This window comes from Scylla paramamosain, chromosome 1 (assembly GCF_035594125.1).
Source record: "Scylla paramamosain isolate STU-SP2022 chromosome 1, ASM3559412v1, whole genome shotgun sequence".
Classification (NCBI taxonomy): Eukaryota; Metazoa; Arthropoda; class Malacostraca; order Decapoda; family Portunidae; genus Scylla; species Scylla paramamosain.
Window position 1 is genome coordinate 20,403,094 of NC_087151.1, and position 19,177 is coordinate 20,422,270.

The 19,177-nt window shown below is 37.9% G+C and overlaps 2 protein-coding genes and 1 long non-coding RNA gene across 3 annotated transcripts; all 3 read left to right on the forward strand.

Annotated features, from left to right (window-relative positions):
* The first annotated feature begins 223 nt into the window (after positions 1–223).
* LOC135101946 (uncharacterized) lies at positions 224–5,658 on the forward strand. The gene is made up of 5 exons (XM_064006378.1): positions 224–265; positions 484–680; positions 1,418–1,573; positions 1,916–2,068; positions 3,494–5,658. The coding sequence occupies exons 2-5, from the start codon at positions 485–487 to the stop codon at positions 3,934–3,936; spliced, it is 948 nt and encodes a 315-aa protein (XP_063862448.1). The 5' UTR covers positions 224–265; position 484; the 3' UTR covers positions 3,937–5,658.
* A 1,392-nt stretch (positions 5,659–7,050) lies between these two features.
* On the forward strand, positions 7,051–8,886 carry LOC135101962 (uncharacterized). Its single transcript, XR_010269474.1, has 3 exons — positions 7,051–7,201; positions 7,808–7,910; positions 8,200–8,886. It is a non-coding gene; the product is annotated as an uncharacterized LOC135101962 (long non-coding RNA).
* A 1,504-nt stretch (positions 8,887–10,390) lies between these two features.
* Positions 10,391–15,847, forward strand: LOC135101958 (uncharacterized). Its single transcript, XM_064006418.1, has 5 exons — positions 10,391–10,432; positions 10,651–10,847; positions 11,609–11,764; positions 12,107–12,259; positions 13,685–15,847. Exons 2-5 carry the CDS (start codon positions 10,652–10,654, stop codon positions 13,861–13,863), a joined length of 684 nt encoding a protein of 227 aa, XP_063862488.1. The 5' UTR covers positions 10,391–10,432; position 10,651; the 3' UTR covers positions 13,864–15,847.
* Positions 15,848–19,177: the final 3,330 nt, after the last annotated feature.

Consider the following 19,177-nt stretch of genomic DNA (forward strand, 5'->3'; position numbering starts at 1 on the left):
TTCCAGTTAGGTGGGCAGTTGTACATGGTGTATTCTCATGACTGATATGTGTTTACTAAAGAGAAGTTAAGCAAAACGTTTCAGATCTGCAGGATTTTAGTCTTCATACACAAGTTGTATTTGTTATGTATCTCTCTTATGGCCATTGTTCTTTATCTCAAAACTGTTCATCTGCATCTTCACTCTCCTCTTCGTCTCCTTTGTGCCTTGTGTGCCAGTACAGCCCGGAGTGCTGCTCTTCGGCTTATGAAGAGGATTTTGTCAGGTTGAGACATGGGTAATTGTTTCTATACTACATTTAAAATATAGAAATTAGGTTTTTATTCTTGTCATATACCTATCTGAAGAGGTAAAACTGCCAACATGCCTAGCTTTTAAATATTGTATTATTCGTACTTGAATATCTTACTGCTGATGTTATTAATGAAACAAAATATGCAAAGCATGAACATAGCCCATTGATTAATTATATTTTATATTTAGAATGTGGAAACGAGCAGTTTGGTTGGAGGGTAAGAAAGAAGAAGAGGGTGTGGTGCCATCCAGCTGGGTATTAGAAGAGAACCAAACCTTGTTTTGGCCACAAGGAGTTAATGCTGAGAATGCCCTTCATAATCAGCAAGAACCAGACCCTGCATCATGGAGAAAGTTTATGTTGAAAAAAGTGAAGATCACTTCTGGTTGGTGTTTTACTATTATCTTGCTGTTATTGGATGACGTTCACTTTCATGTTTATTCACCTCAGAAATGCTCATTTTTGTTGCCTTTTAGCTGTACCTGATTGAGATAAATGTCACAAAAATTTAGGGCTGGTAATGAAATGTTTGGCGCCTGAGATGGGCAGTGGTCGAGGTATGCAATATATATATATATATATATATATATATATATATATATATATATATATATATATATATATATATATATATATATATATATATATATATATATATATATATATATATATATATATATATATATATATATGGGTTATGAACAAGATGTACTCAGTACCGTAACTTTATTTTGCGCTACGTTACGCCACTCAGACTTGATGGCATCTTCAGGCTAATATAAGAGGTATTGGTGTGGAATCTTATATTATAATATTTTAAGTATTTTGGTGTAATTGTAAATTTAATATGTATTTTATTCTATTAGACTGAAGATGCCAGCAGTCTGAGTGGCGAAACTTAGTGCAAAATAAAGTTATGGTACTGAGTACGTCTTGTTCATAACCCAAGTATTTCAAGAAACTTCATCAACGCTATATATATATATATATATATATATATATATATATATATATATATATATATATATATATATATATATATATATATATATATATATATATATGTATATATATATATATATATATTTTTTTTATTTTTTTATTTATTTTTTTCCCCCTCAGATAGTTTTCAAGAATGCGATACCTACCATCTGACATCTACGGTGGAGAGTTCTGAGAGCAACAGTGATCCTGATGAAGGTCTACTCATGAGAAAAAGGAGAAAACGTTGTAAGAAAAATCTGCCTGATGACTTTGTCAGCAGTGAAAACTTACATGGTAGGCATACCTGGTCATATTTGAAAACAATTTATGAAAGAAGAAAATCATAACAGTGAATACAACAGCAATACTATTGTTCATTAATAATTAGATTGACAAACTGAGAGAACTGAGAGGTGGGGGATAGCTGGGAAAACACAAAGTGGTTTGGTTAGCAAATTTCTTCAATCTCATTTTTGTCTACAAAGTGTCTGACTGTAAACATTTACAGGTGAAGGGTTTCCCCGGACTATTCACTGACTCCTTTTATTTGTCTTTGACAGCCCCCAACACCAAGCCCTTTCACAGTTTTTTTTTTTTTTTTTCGTGTCTTTGTAATATGTAATGATTTTTCCACAGAAGCTGTCCACATGAAGCCAGCCTCACAGAAGCCACAGGTCACAACCTCTCAAGATAAGGTAGCTTCTGACCCTTGTAATGACCCTTGTAATGACAATCAAAAGAATCACAAAGGTAGCCAGGAAGATGCTGAATCCAGCTTCCTTCTAACTAGTAAGTTCTAATCCTTATCACTATGAGGAATTGTATGTAGTGATTAGTACCCAAAATGACAAAGTTGAACATAACAATATTAAGTACATAGACCTAGTTGATATACCCTGGAACATTATTGCACTGTTATATTCATTACGTATTAGGCTCCGTCCACACTAGCGGGTAAATCCCTCCGGGCACACAGAAGCTTACGTCCACGTGGCAATGCCTGCCTGCCTAGGCCCCTTGAGCCCCAGTCAAGAGACGAGCACCCGTGCAGTCAGGCAGAGGATCTCTTTAATCTGATGAAGACTGCGGTACGACAACATGAGACCACTGATTCTAGCCGGATGGAGGGGTAGACATGACCATCTGGTGTAGCCGTATGTACTTCCCTGGCAAACTGACAGCCATGGATCCAAAGCTTCCAATGTACCTTGTATGTCTGGCAGTGGTGTACTGCCAGGTGCAACGGGCTATGCCCGATGAAATTCCTCATCTTCTGTCACAAGCAGTTTATTCGTCTTTTGCAAAAGTGGAGAAAATGTCGGCGGGCAAACAACTCGCTTCTGCCCGCTAGAGTGGATGGAGCCTTATATTGCATGGCATAGTAGGTAGTTTCCCACAACCATTTTCAGTTTCTCAATTTTCTAAATATTTAACCCAACTGTCCTTTATATATATGTTTTTTTTTTTTTTTTTTTTTTTTTTCCACATCTTGGCCACTACGCTTGTTAATGACACTGGCCTATAGTTTAACGGATCCTCTTTACTGCCACCTTTAAAATTGGTTTGATGGTTGCCCTCTTCCAATCCACTGGTATTTTCCCGGCCCTGTGCCAGTGAGACATATCAAGTTACTCAATTTACCCGCTAATTGTTGTATGCACTCTTTTAGCACCCAATTTGATACCCCATTTGGCCCTCCTCACTTTCTTGCATCCAGTTCCTCCAATAGTTTTATAATTTCCTCTGTTAATGTTTGTACCCTTTCCAGTGCCCTTCCAGCCACTGACACTGTATCTATCTCAGCAAACTCCCTCTCCCTTGTGAACACACTTTAGAAACATTTATTTAATACTTCTACTACCTCATTAATATTACCAAACATTTCACCATTCACTTTAACTTTCAGAATCTCATCTCTATTTTTCAGTTTCTTATTTAAAAACTCATAATCACTTATCTACAATATTTTTCTCAAACTTCTTTTTTTCCTGCCTTCTTATTTTGACATATTAATCTCTCTTCCTTTTGTACTCATTCCATAAATCTCCACTACTGTTCCTTGTCCATTTATGCTATGCCCACTCCTTAACTTGCATGGCTTCTGCACACTTTGTTATACCACTCTTCTCTTGATGTGTGTGTGTGTGTATTTTATTTTTCTTGTAATTGGGAAGTTATTTAGCATCCTCAGTTATGTATTATTTTTTCTTATAGAATTTCAGAAGCGAGTGTTACAACTTCTGCTGGACATCAGGAAAACTGTTTCGGATACGAGCACATGTGGTGGTAAACCAGCTGACACAGCTTGTACTCTTACAATCAAACGGAATAATTCCCTGGAAGAAGTGCAGAATCTAGAGGATGAATTGGTTAATCCCAGTTATTTCATGGAAGTGTGCAACCAGTACGTCCGCATAGGTGGCTATAATAAGAGAGATATGGTCTCTAATTTGATGTGCAGGTTTATGACCAAAAACCTCATGTGTCAGTATAACATGCTTGGGCAGAGAGGCAAGTTGTCTTTTAGAAAAACAAAGTTATACAATGTGATTCAGGAGAGCGTGCTTAAAAAGTTCTCAGATTCAAATGTGACAGAAATACAAATGATAGTTGCAGCAAAATTGCGTAATGCTCCAAAATTGAAAAATGAAAATTAGCTGATGTAAAATGGTACTTACAATCAGTTAAGATCTGCAAGAATGTTAAAACAAACCAATCTTTGTCTCATGCATGACCTTGGTGAAGTAAAGTATTTTCATACCAAGATGAACTGCAATAGCGCAGTGAAAAATCTAGTCATACCCACTGCCACCAGGAGTCTAACCCGGGTCTCTTGAGTGAGAGCCAGACAGCAAGACCACTACACCACTGTGGTGTAGGGGTCTTGCTGCCTGGCTCTCACTCAAGAGACCCGGGTTCGACTTCTGGTGGCAGTGGGTATGACTAGATAAAGTATTTTCATTTTGTATGTTACTAAAAAAATGCTGGTAAATTTATCTCATGACTGATTGTACACAGATGACCTTATATATTGTAACTATGTGTACATTTCCCTTCCTCCCCCCTCTCTCTCTCTCTTAAAGAAGCTCTTTTTCTATCAGAATGACAAAATTTATTGATGTGTAAACAGTATAAGGGGGGATGTTAGAGAAGCTTAAGAATGAAAGAACCAGGACCGCCGAGAACCGAACCTCAGACAAGCTGTTCCCGCCACCACGCTAACCTGGTCCTGGTTCTTTCAACTTGTCGTTATGGGATTCAAGCTTAAGAATGGTTTTAAGATGTGGAGAGAGACTTACTGCTGTAAAATTTGAACCGATTGGGATATTACCTCATGATATTTATGTGAGATGATATTAATGATCTCAGATTATAAAAGCACACTAGTATTATTAACAGTGATTTATTTTGTAATTTAGTAATAGATATAACATTTTAATTTATAATTTTGCTTTTGCCTACCACTTAGGTTCCCATGTATTTTTACGTAAATGAAAAAGTATGGAGCTACACAAGTATCAATTCACAAAATGCTTAATTTCATTGACAACTGTGGTCTGTATTGTTTTAAGCATATTGTGTACTTGTGGCAGGCCTGGTATTCTTTGCATATATTCCCCCTGGGGCTACATAGATACTAGAATGTAGCCCTCTCCATGTCGGCTGTGTGCCGTAAGAGGCGACTGATTCTGGCCCTGGGTGGGGATCTCTTTTACTAGCCCATAGCAGGTCTTTTTACCGCTTGACATATTTTCCCTTCTCATTTCCCTTTGCTTTCTGTCCATTTTCTTTTACGTTCTCTTACTTTTCCGAGTGGTGGGCTGACTCTTTGTCAGAGTGAGGGTTGGTGTCCTTTACTTCCCATAGCCATTTCTGTCTTTCTCTTGTTCTATATACCTCTACTGTTTAGGGTGACACTAGGCTGGGGATCTGCCCATTCTTCTCTACCTTTTATAGTCCCACTTGTGGCACATGCCCAGGGATAATGCTAGGCACAAGTGCCATGGGAACCCATTTATTGAGTCGTGGCCCGGGATGGCGGATGGTCACCCTCACAGTTCAAGGGTGGTTTCTGCTGTTCTGGACCATGGCATGGGGAGGTAATGCATAGGAGCAGGTGTCAGGCTATGGATGGATTGTGGCTAAACAAAGTTTTAATTTTTTGTATTACTGGGATCATCCATTTATATATTGCAGTTATTCTTCATTCAAGTCAGATATCTTGAAAACCTTTATATATAAAAATGCAAGCACTAACTTTTTTTTTTTTTCATAAAATATGGAAATTATTTTGGTTTTGATATTTTTACAAGGATGAAGATTATTAAATTTATGAAAAAGTGTAAGACTGAAGAATATATATATACACACTTTCTGTATTACTTGTATTTTTTACATGCCTACCTTGTATTCTGAAATTGCACAGTACTATGGTTGCATTCAACAAGTGTGAAGGCTGCATTATCGTGCTCTACCAGCCTGCCTGTTAACAATGTGCGGTCTCGTAAAGGATATGTTTCTGTTTATAATAGCCTATTCGACTATAGCTTACGTAAATGATACAGAAACATATACTGAGAGACTGGATGCACTGATGACATGCAGATTACCAGAGCACGATAATGCAGCCTTCAAACTTGTTGGAATCAACTACAAAAGCTCAGATAATTCACGGATAAATAAACACATGGATTATTCCACCAGATATTACCGTGTATTACACGTGAATTTGTACACGTGTATTCCACGTGTTCATTTTCACGTGAATTCGATTTTGCATTTTCCATCAAATATCCATAAGTAATCCACGTGCAGGATCCACGTGTATTCCACGTGAATTACGTGACATTTGCCCACTGGGTAGAGTACCCCATGAGGGGACTGCGCTCCCAGCGACCCACCCTACCTAACGGAGGGGCTGTGCCCCCCTCGATCCACCCTACCTATTGGGGGGCTGCGCTCCCATCGACCCACCCTACTTTTGTTTTGTAAAGTAATCATGGAATTCAAAACATATCCGGAGCTACGCCCCCTTTCCCCCGAACCCCCTTGCCTATCTGGGGTACTGCGCCCCCTCGATCCCCTACCATTTGGTGGCTTCACGCCCCCTCGTCCCCCCTCTACCTAACCTAACCGATAGTCGTTTGGCCATGCAACTTAAGGACTTGGGTTTAACTTGACCTAACTGAGTCATTTTGGTGCGTAACCTAGGGACTCTCAAGTTAAACTTAACGTAACATTAACTGATACCTTGCCTTAACCTACCATCACCAAGTACATGTAATGCATGGTAATGTTGTGATATAGCTAAAGTAGAATGTAACCGTAATTATGAAATAGAGTACTCCAAGATGTTAGAATAGGCAACGTTAAGTAAAAAAAAAGGTAAAGTGGGTGCATTCGCAGTGGCTGCGCGTGGCTGCGGCACTCATCTCCATCCCATTAGCCCTTGGAGCCTGTGGTGGGTAAGAACCCGTTATCTCGGGACACATGGCTGCAGGGAATGACATCCGGGTTTCCACAGTTTACCTTCCCCAGGTTTCCCCAGGTACCCGTTTATCGACCAACCCGAAAGGGATGGATGAACAGCTGGGTGGGCTGTACGCCGACTGCCCAGGCCGGGATCGAACCCGAAAACTGGGCCCGCAGATTTGTAGCCAGGCATGCTGACCCACTGCACCACGGAGGCACTACATTATTGGGAAACTTCCATAGATGATGGTTTTCCTTTTGGGGAGCCTTTAAAAATTTTTTATTTTTTTTTATTTACCATAGACTTTTTGAGTCTTGCCAAATTTGCCCTTTTTGGCTTCCCACACCCTAAAACCTCACTTTCCTGCCAGGTCCCCAAGTTTGCTGGTGCTGGCAAAAACAGAATCAATGAAGCATGGCAGACGCAGAAGCGGCACAATAAGGCGAAAGGTATTTCACTTTATGTTAGAGGGTACCTAGGTGGCACTTCTCCCCACTTTCTGTTTCTGTTTTACGGGTGTGTGAAGGCTTGTGCCCGATCGGTTAGAAAAACAAACCAGTAAATACGTTGGGAGAGAACTCGGCACAATTACCATGAGGGTTTTGATCCCTTCACTTCTCACTTGTGTGGTTATTAGTGATCTATGATGCGTTATTAATAATAAAATACAGAAATACACCTTATAGTACTACTAACATGATATACTGTTATGAATTTAGTGACAACGAAAATGTATATAGCTATGTATTTTTCTTTAACTGGGATGCATTATGCTAAAAATGCAGTGTTTGCAATTTCTTTATGGCATTTCTGCCAGAAACATCACTGGTATTATTTCTACTTCCCCATATGCATACTAAGCCTGTTAATATAGCTGCAGTAGTTTTCATGTGTGTAGTGGTAAAACCACTTTTGTCTGTAAATTATCATCAGTTACTGAATAGTAACTAGTTTTGAAGAGGTCAGATAGAATGTTTTCAAACTTAGGAAATTAATTTTACTAGGATGTGATGTGAAATTTGCACAGACAGACCATTAGTAACAATTAATTTCAGGAAGAGCGTATCCTGCTACTGTATGGGCTGGATCAACCTCAACTTGTAACTGGTGGTAGCTACTCCATCCATTAATTCTTTCCCTCTGTTGAGACAACTTAAAGTGAGTATGTATATATAATGTCTTATTGAATGTTCTATCTATGCATGATGTACTGCTTCAAATTTACTTTACGGACCTTTAAAGTCTGACTGATCACCTATATCACTGTCATACTGAAACTCTCTTCAGAAGGCAATTTTTTGCTACTTTGTGTTGTGTGTAATCATTGAGCTCGTTTGTGTTGTAGTATGTAATCTTTAAGCTACTCTGTGTTTTGTGTAAACTGCAGAACTACTTTAATTTGTTTTTGTGTACTCTAAACTAATATATTTCATTTGTTATCTTTCAGAGTACTAAACCACTACTCTAACTCTCCTATTTTTCCCTGACTTTTGATCACAGTCTCTTCTCAATTAATTATGTCTTACCATAAAAGATACAGGCAGATACAACGTGAGCTCAAGGAACTGTTGGTTAGTAGTAGTGAAGAGGAAGCTGACTGGGTTCATCAAAACACCAAAATTCCCAAACTTTACCATAATAACTCTGACCCATCTTTAAGCTTTTCTGACCAGGACAGTTGTGAAAGTACATCCTTATCCCCCTTGATAGTAACTGCACCAGAAGAATTAAGCACAGATGATGAGAGTCACCACCATATATCTGATTTGGCACTTGAAGAAGGATTAGCTTTATGGGCATCAAAAAATAACATTACACGCCAGGCAGCAAATGAATTATTGGAGCTGTTGAGGAATAATGGGCATAATCTACCTAAAGATTCACGCACTTTGATGGAAACTCCAAGGTATGTAGAGGTATTAGAAAAATGTGGAGGACACTATTATTATTTTGGGATTGGTTCATGTTTGCAAAATATATTGAAGACTCATCCAGCATTTGTAAAAGAAAATGATTCGGTTAAACTCAGTGTAAACATAGATGGTATTCCTTTACATAAATCAAGCAATGAACAGTTCTGGCCTATACTGATAAAGTTCAGCTGCTTTAAGCCAGCATTAGTTGCTCTGTATTGTGGAAAGACTAAACCAGATTCTATTGACAGTTTTTTGGAAGATTTTCTTCAAGAATATAAGCAACTTTCTGAAAATGGTTTAGTTTTTGAAGGGAAAAGACTGGCAGTAAGAATAGTTGCATTTATTTGTGATGCACCTGCACGCTCATTTATCAAATGCATAAAAGGGCACAATGGGTATTACTCATGTGAGAGATGTGAAATTAAAGGAACCTGGCAATCACATGTTCTTGTATTAGACTCTGCACAACCCTGTAATGAAAGATCTGATGAGAAATTCAATCAGGAACAGTACAGGGATTCTCATCAGTTAGGAAAAAGTCCTTTGATTCAGTATGGAATATCTTGCGTGAAAGGGTTTCCACTGGATTACATGCATATGACTTGCCTTGGTGTTACCAGAAGAATGCTACTTTTCCTCATAAGAGGTTCTAAGAAATGCAAACTCTCTCAGCTTCAAATAAGTTTAATTTCTTCTTCTTTAGAGAGTCTTTCCAACAAACTACCAAGTGAATTTGCTAGACAGCCACGATCACTAGCTGTAATTGATCGCTGGAAGGCCACCGAATTTAGACAGTATATATTATACACAAGTATTGTTGTCCTGAAAGATGTTGTTCCTGATATTATATACAAAAACAGTCTTTTGCTTACTGTGTCCTTATCAGTTTTATTGAATTCCAATGATGAAATACGAAATTCTTACTTACCATATGCAAGAGAATTACTTAAGTGTTTTGTACAACAGTGTCGAGATATATATGGTCAAAGTTTTATTGTATATAATGTTCATAATCTTCTTCACTTGGTAGATGATGTAGAGAATTACCAGTGTTCCCTTAATGACATTTGTGCTTTCCCATACGAGAATGAACTTCACAAAATAAAGCAGTTAGTGAGGTCATCAAACAATCCAGTTTCTCAAGTTTTCAAAAGACTTGCAGAAAAGAAAATGTTTAATGAATCAAAAGTGACAGAAGCTAATCACAGAATATATATATCTACAAAATACAAAAATAATTGTTTCATGTTAAAAAATGAAGATTTTGTGTTCCTTAGGAAACTAAAAAATGATGTCTACTATGAATGTGATGTTCTTCGTCAAAGCCAAACTGAAAATTTTTTTACTGAACCATGCAATTCTAAACTCATTAACATTGTGTTTATGAAAAATAAGAGTAATTTAAAAAAGAAAGTAATTCACTTAGAGCAGCTGCATAGAAAGGTGATAAAATTGCCATACAAAGATGGTGTTGTTTTAGTACCAGTTGTACATGACATTTCCAGTTAGGTGGGCAGTTGTACATGGTGTATTCTCATGACTGATATGTGTTTACTAAAGAGAAGTTAAGCAAAACGTTTCAGATCTGCAGGATTTTAGTCTTCATACACAAGTTGTATTTGTTATGTATCTCTCTTATGGCCATTGTTCTTTATCTCAAAACTGTTCATCTGCATCTTCACTCTCCTCTTCGTCTCCTTTGTGCCTTGTGTGCCAGTACAGCCCGGAGTGCTGCTCTTCGGCTTATGAAGAGGATTTTGTCAGGTTGAGACATGGGTAATTGTTTCTATACTACATTTAAAATATAGAAATTAGGTTTTTATTCTTGTCATATACCTATCTGAAGAGGTAAAACTGCCAACATGCCTAGCTTTTAAATATTGTATTATTCGTACTTGAATATCTTACTGCTGATGTTATTAATGAAACAAAATATGCAAAGCATGAACATAGCCCATTGATTAATTATATTTTATATTTAGAATGTGGAAACGAGCAGTTTGGTTGGAGGGTAAGAAAGAAGAAGAGGGTGTGGTGCCATCCAGCTGGGTATTAGAAGAGAACCAAACCTTGTTTTGGCCACAAGGAGTTAATGCTGAGAATGCCCTTCATAATCAGCAAGAACCAGACCCTGCATCATGGAGAAAGTTTATGTTGAAAAAAGTGAAGATCACTTCTGGTTGGTGTTTTACTATTATCTTGCTGTTATTGGATGACGTTCACTTTCATGTTTATTCACCTCAGAAATGCTCATTTTTGTTGCCTTTTAGCTGTACCTGATTGAGATAAATGTCACAAAAATTTAGGGCTGGTAATGAAATGTTTGGCGCCTGAGATGGGCAGTGGTCGAGGTATGCAATATATATATATATATATATATATATATATATATATATATATATATATATATATATATATATATATATATATATATATATATATATATATATATATATATATATGGGTTATGAACAAGATGTACTCAGTACCGTAACTTTATTTTGCGCTACGTTACGCCACTCAGACTTGATGGCATCTTCAGGCTAATATAAGAGGTATTGGTGTGGAATCTTATATTATAATATTTTAAGTATTTTGGTGTAATTGTAAATTTAATATGTATTTTATTCTATTAGACTGAAGATGCCAGCAGTCTGAGTGGCGAAACTTAGTGCAAAATAAAGTTATGGTACTGAGTACGTCTTGTTCATAACCCAAGTATTTCAAGAAACTTCATCAACGCTATATATATATATATATATATATATATATATATATATATATATATATATATATATATATATATATATATATATATATATATATATATATATATATATATATATATATATATATATATATATATATATATATATATATATATATATATATATATATATATATATATTTTTTTTTTTTATTTATTTTTTTTCCCCTCAGATAGTTTTCAAGAATGCGATACCTACCATCTGACATCTACGGTGGAGAGTTCTGAGAGCAACAGTGATCCTGATGAAGGTCTACTCATGAGAAAAAGGAGAAAACGTTGTAAGAAAAATCTGCCTGATGACTTTGTCAGCAGTGAAAACTTACATGGTAGGCATACCTGGTCATATTTGAAAACAATTTATGAAAGAAGAAAATCATAACAGTGAATACAACAGCAATACTATTGTTCATTAATAATTAGATTGACAAACTGAGAGAACTGAGAGGTGGGGGATAGCTGGGAAAACACAAAGTGGTTTGGTTAGCAAATTTCTTCAATCTCATTTTTGTCTACAAAGTGTCTGACTGTAAACATTTACAGGTGAAGGGTTTCCCCGGACTATTCACTGACTCCTTTTATTTGTCTTTGACAGCCCCCAACACCAAGCCCTTTCACAGTTTTTTTTTTTTTTTTTCGTGTCTTTGTAATATGTAATGATTTTTCCACAGAAGCTGTCCACATGAAGCCAGCCTCACAGAAGCCACAGGTCACAACCTCTCAAGATAAGGTAGCTTCTGACCCTTGTAATGACCCTTGTAATGACAATCAAAAGAATCACAAAGGTAGCCAGGAAGATGCTGAATCCAGCTTCCTTCTAACTAGTAAGTTCTAATCCTTATCACTATGAGGAATTGTATGTAGTGATTAGTACCCAAAATGACAAAGTTGAACATAACAATATTAAGTACATAGACCTAGTTGATATACCCTGGAACATTATTGCACTGTTATATTCATTACGTATTAGGCTCCGTCCACACTAGCGGGTAAATCCCTCCGGGCACACAGAAGCTTACGTCCACGTGGCAATGCCTGCCTGCCTAGGCCCCTTGAGCCCCAGTCAAGAGACGAGCACCCGTGCAGTCAGGCAGAGGATCTCTTTAATCTGATGAAGACTGCGGTACGACAACATGAGACCACTGATTCTAGCCGGATGGAGGGGTAGACATGACCATCTGGTGTAGCCGTATGTACTTCCCTGGCAAACTGACAGCCATGGATCCAAAGCTCCCAATGTACCTTGTATGTCTGGCAGTGGTGTACTGCCAGGTGCAACGGGCTATGCCCGATGAAATTCCTCATCTTCTGTCACAAGCAGTTTATTCGTCTTTTGCAAAAGTGGAGAAAATGTCGGCGGGCAAACAACTCGCTTCTGCCCGCTAGAGTGGATGGAGCCTTATATTGCATGGCATAGTAGGTAGTTTCCCACAACCATTTTCAGTTTCTCAATTTTCTAAATATTTAACCCAACTGTCCTTTATATATATGTTTTTTTTTTTTTTTTTTTTTTTTTTTCACATCTTGGCCACTACGCTTGTTAATGACACTGGCCTATAGTTTAACGGATCCTCTTTACTGCCACCTTTAAAATTGGTTTGATGGTTGCCCTCTTCCAATCCACTGGTATTTTCCCGGCCCTGTGCCAGTGAGACATATCAAGTTACTCAATTTACCCGCTAATTGTTGTATGCACTCTTTTAGCACCCAATTTGATACCCCATTTGGCCCTCCTCACTTTCTTGCATCCAGTTCCTCCAATAGTTTTATAATTTCCTCTGTTAATGTTTGTACCCTTTCCAGTGCCCTTCCAGCCACTGACACTGTATCTATCTCAGCAAACTCCCTCTCCCTTGTGAACACACTTTAGAAACATTTATTTAATACTTCTACTACCTCATTAATATTACCAAACATTTCACCATTCACTTTAACTTTCAGAATCTCATCTCTATTTTTCAGTTTCTTATTTAAAAACTCATAATCACTTATCTACAATATTTTTCTCAAACTTCTTTTTTTCCTGCCTTCTTATTTTGACATATTAATCTCTCTTCCTTTTGTACTCATTCCATAAATCTCCACTACTGTTCCTTGTCCATTTATGCTATGCCCACTCCTTAACTTGCATGGCTTCTGCACACTTTGTTATACCACTCTTCTCTTGATGTGTGTGTGTGTGTATTTTATTTTTCTTGTAATTGGGAAGTTATTTAGCATCCTCAGTTATGTATTATTTTTTCTTATAGAATTTCAGAAGCGAGTGTTACAACTTCTGCTGGACATCAGGAAAACTGTTTCGGATACGAGCACATGTGGTGGTAAACCAGCTGACACAGCTTGTACTCTTACAATCAAACGGAATAATTCCCTGGAAGAAGTGCAGAATCTAGAGGATGAATTGGTTAATCCCAGTTATTTCATGTAAGTGTGCAACCAGTGCGTCCGCATAGGTGGCTATAATAAGAGAGATATGGTCTCTAATTTGATGTGCAGGTTTATGACCAAAAACCTCATGTGTCAGTATAACATGCTTGGGCAGAGAGGCAAGTTGTCTTTTAGAAAAACAAAGTTATACAATGTGATTCAGGAGAGCGTGCTTAAAAAGTTCTCAGATTCAAATGTGACAGAAATACAAATGATAGTTGCAGCAAAATTGCGTAATGCTCCAAAATTGAAAAATGAAAATTAGCTGATGTAAAATGGTACTTACAATCAGTTAAGATCTACAAGAATGTTAAAACAAACCAATCTTTGTCTCATGCATGACCTTGGTGAAGTAAAGTATTTTCATACCAAGATGAACTGCAATAGTGCAGTGAAAAATCTAGTCATACCCACTGCCACCAGGAGTCTAACCCGGGTCTCTTGAGTGAGAGCCAGACAGCAAGACCACTACACCACTGTGGTGTAGGGGTCTTGCTGCCTGGCTCTCACTCAAGAGACCCGGGTTCGACTTCTGGTGGCAGTGGGTATGACTAGATAAAGTATTTTCATTTTGTATGTTACTAAAAAAATGCTGGTAAATTTATCTCATGACTGATTGTACACAGATGACCTTATATATTGTAACTATGTGTACATTTCCCTTCCTCCCCCCTCTCTCTCTCTCTTAAAGAAGCTCTTTTTCTATCAGAATGACAAAATTTATTGATGTGTAAACAGTATAAGGGGGGATGTTAGAGAAGCTTAAGAATGAAAGAACCAGGACCGCCGAGAACCGAACCTCAGACAAGCTGTTCCTGCCACCACGCTAACCTGGTCCTGGTTCTTTCAACTTGTCGTTATGGGATTCAAGCTTAAGAATGGTTTTAAGATGTGGAGAGAGACTTACTGCTGTAAAATTTGAACCGATTGGGATATTACCTCATGATATTTATGTGAGATGATATTAATGATCTCAGATTATAAAAGCACACTAGTATTATTAACAGTGATTTATTTTGTAATTTAGTAATAGATATAACATTTTAATTTATAATTTTGCTTTTGCCTACCACTTAGGTTCCCATGTATTTTTACGTAAATGAAAAAGTATGGAGCTACACAAGTATCAATTCACAAAATGCTTAATTTCATTGACAACTGTGGTCTGTATTGTTTTAAGCATATTGTGTACTTGTGGCAGGCCTGGTATTCTTTGCATATATTCCCCCTGGGGCTACATAGATACTAGAATGTAGCCCTCTCCATGTCGGCTGTGTGCCGTAAGAGGCGACTGATTCTGGCCCTGGGTGGGGATCTCTTTTACTAGCCCATAGCAGGTCTTTTTACCGCTTGACATATTTTCCCTTCTCATTTCCCTTTGCTTTCTGTCCATTTTCTTTTACGTTCTCTTACTTTTCCGAGTGGTGGGCTGACTCTTTGTCAGAGTGAGGGTTGGTGTCCTTTACTTCCCATAGCCATTTCTGTCTTTCTCTTGTTCTATATACCTCTACTGTTTAGGGTGACACTAGGCTGGGGATCTGCCCATTCTTCTCTACCTTTTATAGTCCCACTTGTGGCACATGCCCAGGGATAATGCTAGGCACAAGTGCCATGGGAACCCATTTATTGAGTCGTGGCCCGGGATGGCGGATGGTCACCCTCACAGTTCAAGGGTGGTTTCTGCTGTTCTGGACCATGGCATGGGGAGGTAATGCATAGGAGCAGGTGTCAGGCTATGGATGGATTGTGGCTAAACAAAGTTTTAATTTTTTGTATTACTGGGATCATCCATTTATATATTGCAGTTATTCGTCAGTCAAGTCAGATATCTTGAAAGCCTTTATATATAAAAATGCAAGCACTAACTTTTTTTTTTTTTCATAAAATATGGAAATTATTTTGGTTTTGATATTTTTACAAGGATGAAGATTATTAAATTCATGAAAAAGTGTAAGACTGAAGAATATATATATACACACTTTCTGTATTACTTGTATTTTTTACATGCCTACCTTGTATTCTGAAATTGCACAGTACTATGGTTGCATTCAACAAGTGTGAAGGCTGCATTATCGTGCTCTACCAGCCTGCCTGTCAACAATGTGCGGTCTCGTAAAGGATATGTTTCTGTTTATAATAGCCTATTCGACTATAGCTTACGTAAATGATACAGAAACATATACTGAGAGACTGGATGCACTGATGACATGCAGATTACCAGAGCACGATAATGCAGCCTTCAAACTTGTTGGAATCAACTACAAAAGCTCAGATAATTTACGGATAAAAAAACACATGGATTATTCCACCAGATATTACCGTGTATTACACGTGAATTTGTACACGTGTATTCCACGTGTTCATTTTCACGTGAATTCGATTTTGCATTTTCCATCAAATATCCATGAGTAATCCACGTGCAGGATCCACGTGTATTCCACGTGAATTACGTGACATTTGCCCACTGGGAAAGCAATAGGACGGTAGTTTGAGGGATTAGAACGGTCACCCTTTTTAGGAACAGGTTGAATGTAGGCAAACTTCCAGCAAGAAGGAAAGGTAGATGTTGACAGACAGAGCTGAAAGAGTTTGACTAGGCAAGGTGCAAGCACGGAGGCACAGTTTCGGAGAACAATAGGAGGGACCCCATCAGGTCCATAAGCCTTCCGAGGGTTTAGGCCAGTGAGGGCATGGAAAACATCATTGTGAAGAATTTTAATACGTGGCATGAAGTAGTCAGAGGGTGGAGGAGAGGGAGGAACAAGCCCAGAATCGTCCAAGGTAGAGTTTTTAGCAAAGGTTTGAGCAAAGAGTTCAGCTTTAGAAATAGATGTGATAGCAGTGGTGCCATCTGGTTGAAGTAGAGGAGGGAAAGAAGAAGCAAAGTTATTGGAGATATTTTTGGCTAGATGCCAGAAATCACGAGGGGAGTTAGATCTTGAAAGGTTTTGACATTTTCTGTTAATGAAGGAGTTTTTGGCTAGTTGGAGAACAGACTTGGCATGGTTCCGGGCAGAAATATAAAGTGCATGAGATTCTGGTGATTTAAGGCTTAAGTACCTTTTGTGGGCCACCTATCTATCATGTATAGCACGAGAACAAGCTGTGTTAAACCAAGGTTTAGAAAGTTTAGGACGAGAAAAAGAGTGAGGAATGTACGCCTCCATGCCAGACACTATCACCTCTGTTATGCGAGATTCTGGTGATGGAAGGCTTAAGTACCTTTTGTGGGCCACCTATCTATCATGTATAGCACGAGAACAAGCTGTGTTAAACCAAGGTTTAGAAAGTTTAGGACGAGAAAAAGAGTAAGGAATGTACGCCTCCATGCCAGACACTATCACCTCTGTTATGCGCTCAGCACACAAAGACGGGTCTCTGACACGGAAGCAGTAGTCATTCCAAGGAAAATCAGCAAAATACCTCCTCAGGTCCCCCCAACTGGCAGAGGCAAAACGCCAGAGACACCTTCGCTTAGGGGGATCCTGAGGAGGGATTGGAGCGATTCAGTAAGTAAGTAAGAGTAAGATTCAAGAGCGTGGGCACGAGAGCAGGTTAAGTCATTGCGCACATAAACGCAGCATCCAGCTTTGGATCGAAAATGAGGGTAGAGAAAGTAGGAGGAAACAGAAAAGGGGCTACTGTCAGTTGCCTCAGACACCTGAGTTTCAGTGAGGAAAAGAAGATGAGGTTTAGAAGAGGAGAGGTGGTGTTCTACAGATTGAAAATTAGATCTTAGACCGCGAATGTTGCAGAAGTTAATGAAGAAAAAGTTGAGGGGGGTGTCAAGACACTTAGGGTCGTCGACAGAAAGGCAGTCCGACCTGGGGACATTTATGGTCTCCTCCCCAGATGGGGACTCCGAGGCTGGTTAGGAGTCGCCACGATGATTTTAAAAGTTTTGAGTGAAGGGTGTGTGTGTTATTAGGTGCTTGTAGTTTTGTGTGGAGGAAGAGAGTTGTCTTTAGAGGGTAGGCTGTGACTGCCCCCTTGTGTTGTGAGACACAAAGGGAAACGTTCAGTGAGGTCACAGCTGGGTTTAATGAGAAGTTCACAGGACCCCCTGAACAGTGCTTTAGACCTAACTGGGAGTAATTATCGTTTCGGCAGGTGTCTACTGACTCCTCCTAATATCTATTTATCTATCTGTCTATCTATCTATCTATCTATCTATCTATCTATCTATCTATCTATATATATATATATATATATATATATATATATATATATATATATATATATATATATATATATATATATATATATATATATATATATATATCAATTATTTGCGAGAGAGCCTGACATTGTTGTCCACAAAGAGATGAAGGATATAAAATTCCCTTTGCCAGTTAGTTATTATTATTTTTTTTACTAATTGCTATTTTGTCCCATGACACTTTCACCCCCAAAAAATCAAGTTTAATAACTACATAAAAAAAAAAAAAGAAAACTTTGTAAAACAATGAAAGACAGGTGAAAAATCTTAAAAGCAACATGTTTGTAACCTCTAATCATATCTAAAACTTAGACAATAATTATGTTTTATGTACAAAGAAAATAGTCTTGTAATTCACCTTTCTTGGCAGCTATTTTTGCCAGGGAATTGGCTATGACCTCTATTATTGTAGTCATGGCCTCCATGCAGGTGCTGAAAACATAGTTCATTACTTCCAGTTTGTCGCCAAACTTATCCAGTTAATCCATTATGTTCCTTGTCTTAGTGAGAATGCCTTGTTGGATCTCCAACATCTGAGTAACTGCCAGACCTGCCCTGTTTGTGTATCACCTGCTTGAAGCATTCAGCAGGTGTGGCTGAATGATGGGGCAAAACATACTCTTCCATGCTTCCCTCTTCACCCATAAAACTGAAAGTAATAAAGTATCATCAATATGTAATACAGATTCATGGTAACAAGGAAGAATCCAGCTAACACACCCAGTAAAAATCAAAATAATATTATATTTTAGAAGATAATCAAACCATGATGATTACATATAATTTTTACTTATGAGCCCTTGAAGTCAGCTGGAGAGAAACTGCAAGATCATAAGGAGAGATATGAATAATGTTGATAAAAGGTAATACACCAATGATTCGCATCTGTACATTCAGACTATATTAATTGGAAAAGACATGGGATGCAGTACTTACATAAGAGATATACAAAGCACATATACTGACAAGAACCAATTAACTTTACTGGTTGATATATTACACAACAATGAGGACACAAACCATTTGTAGGAGGGATAGTATACTAATTTCTTTAAAAATCTAATAAAAGCTAGCTAAATGAGCATATACCTAATTC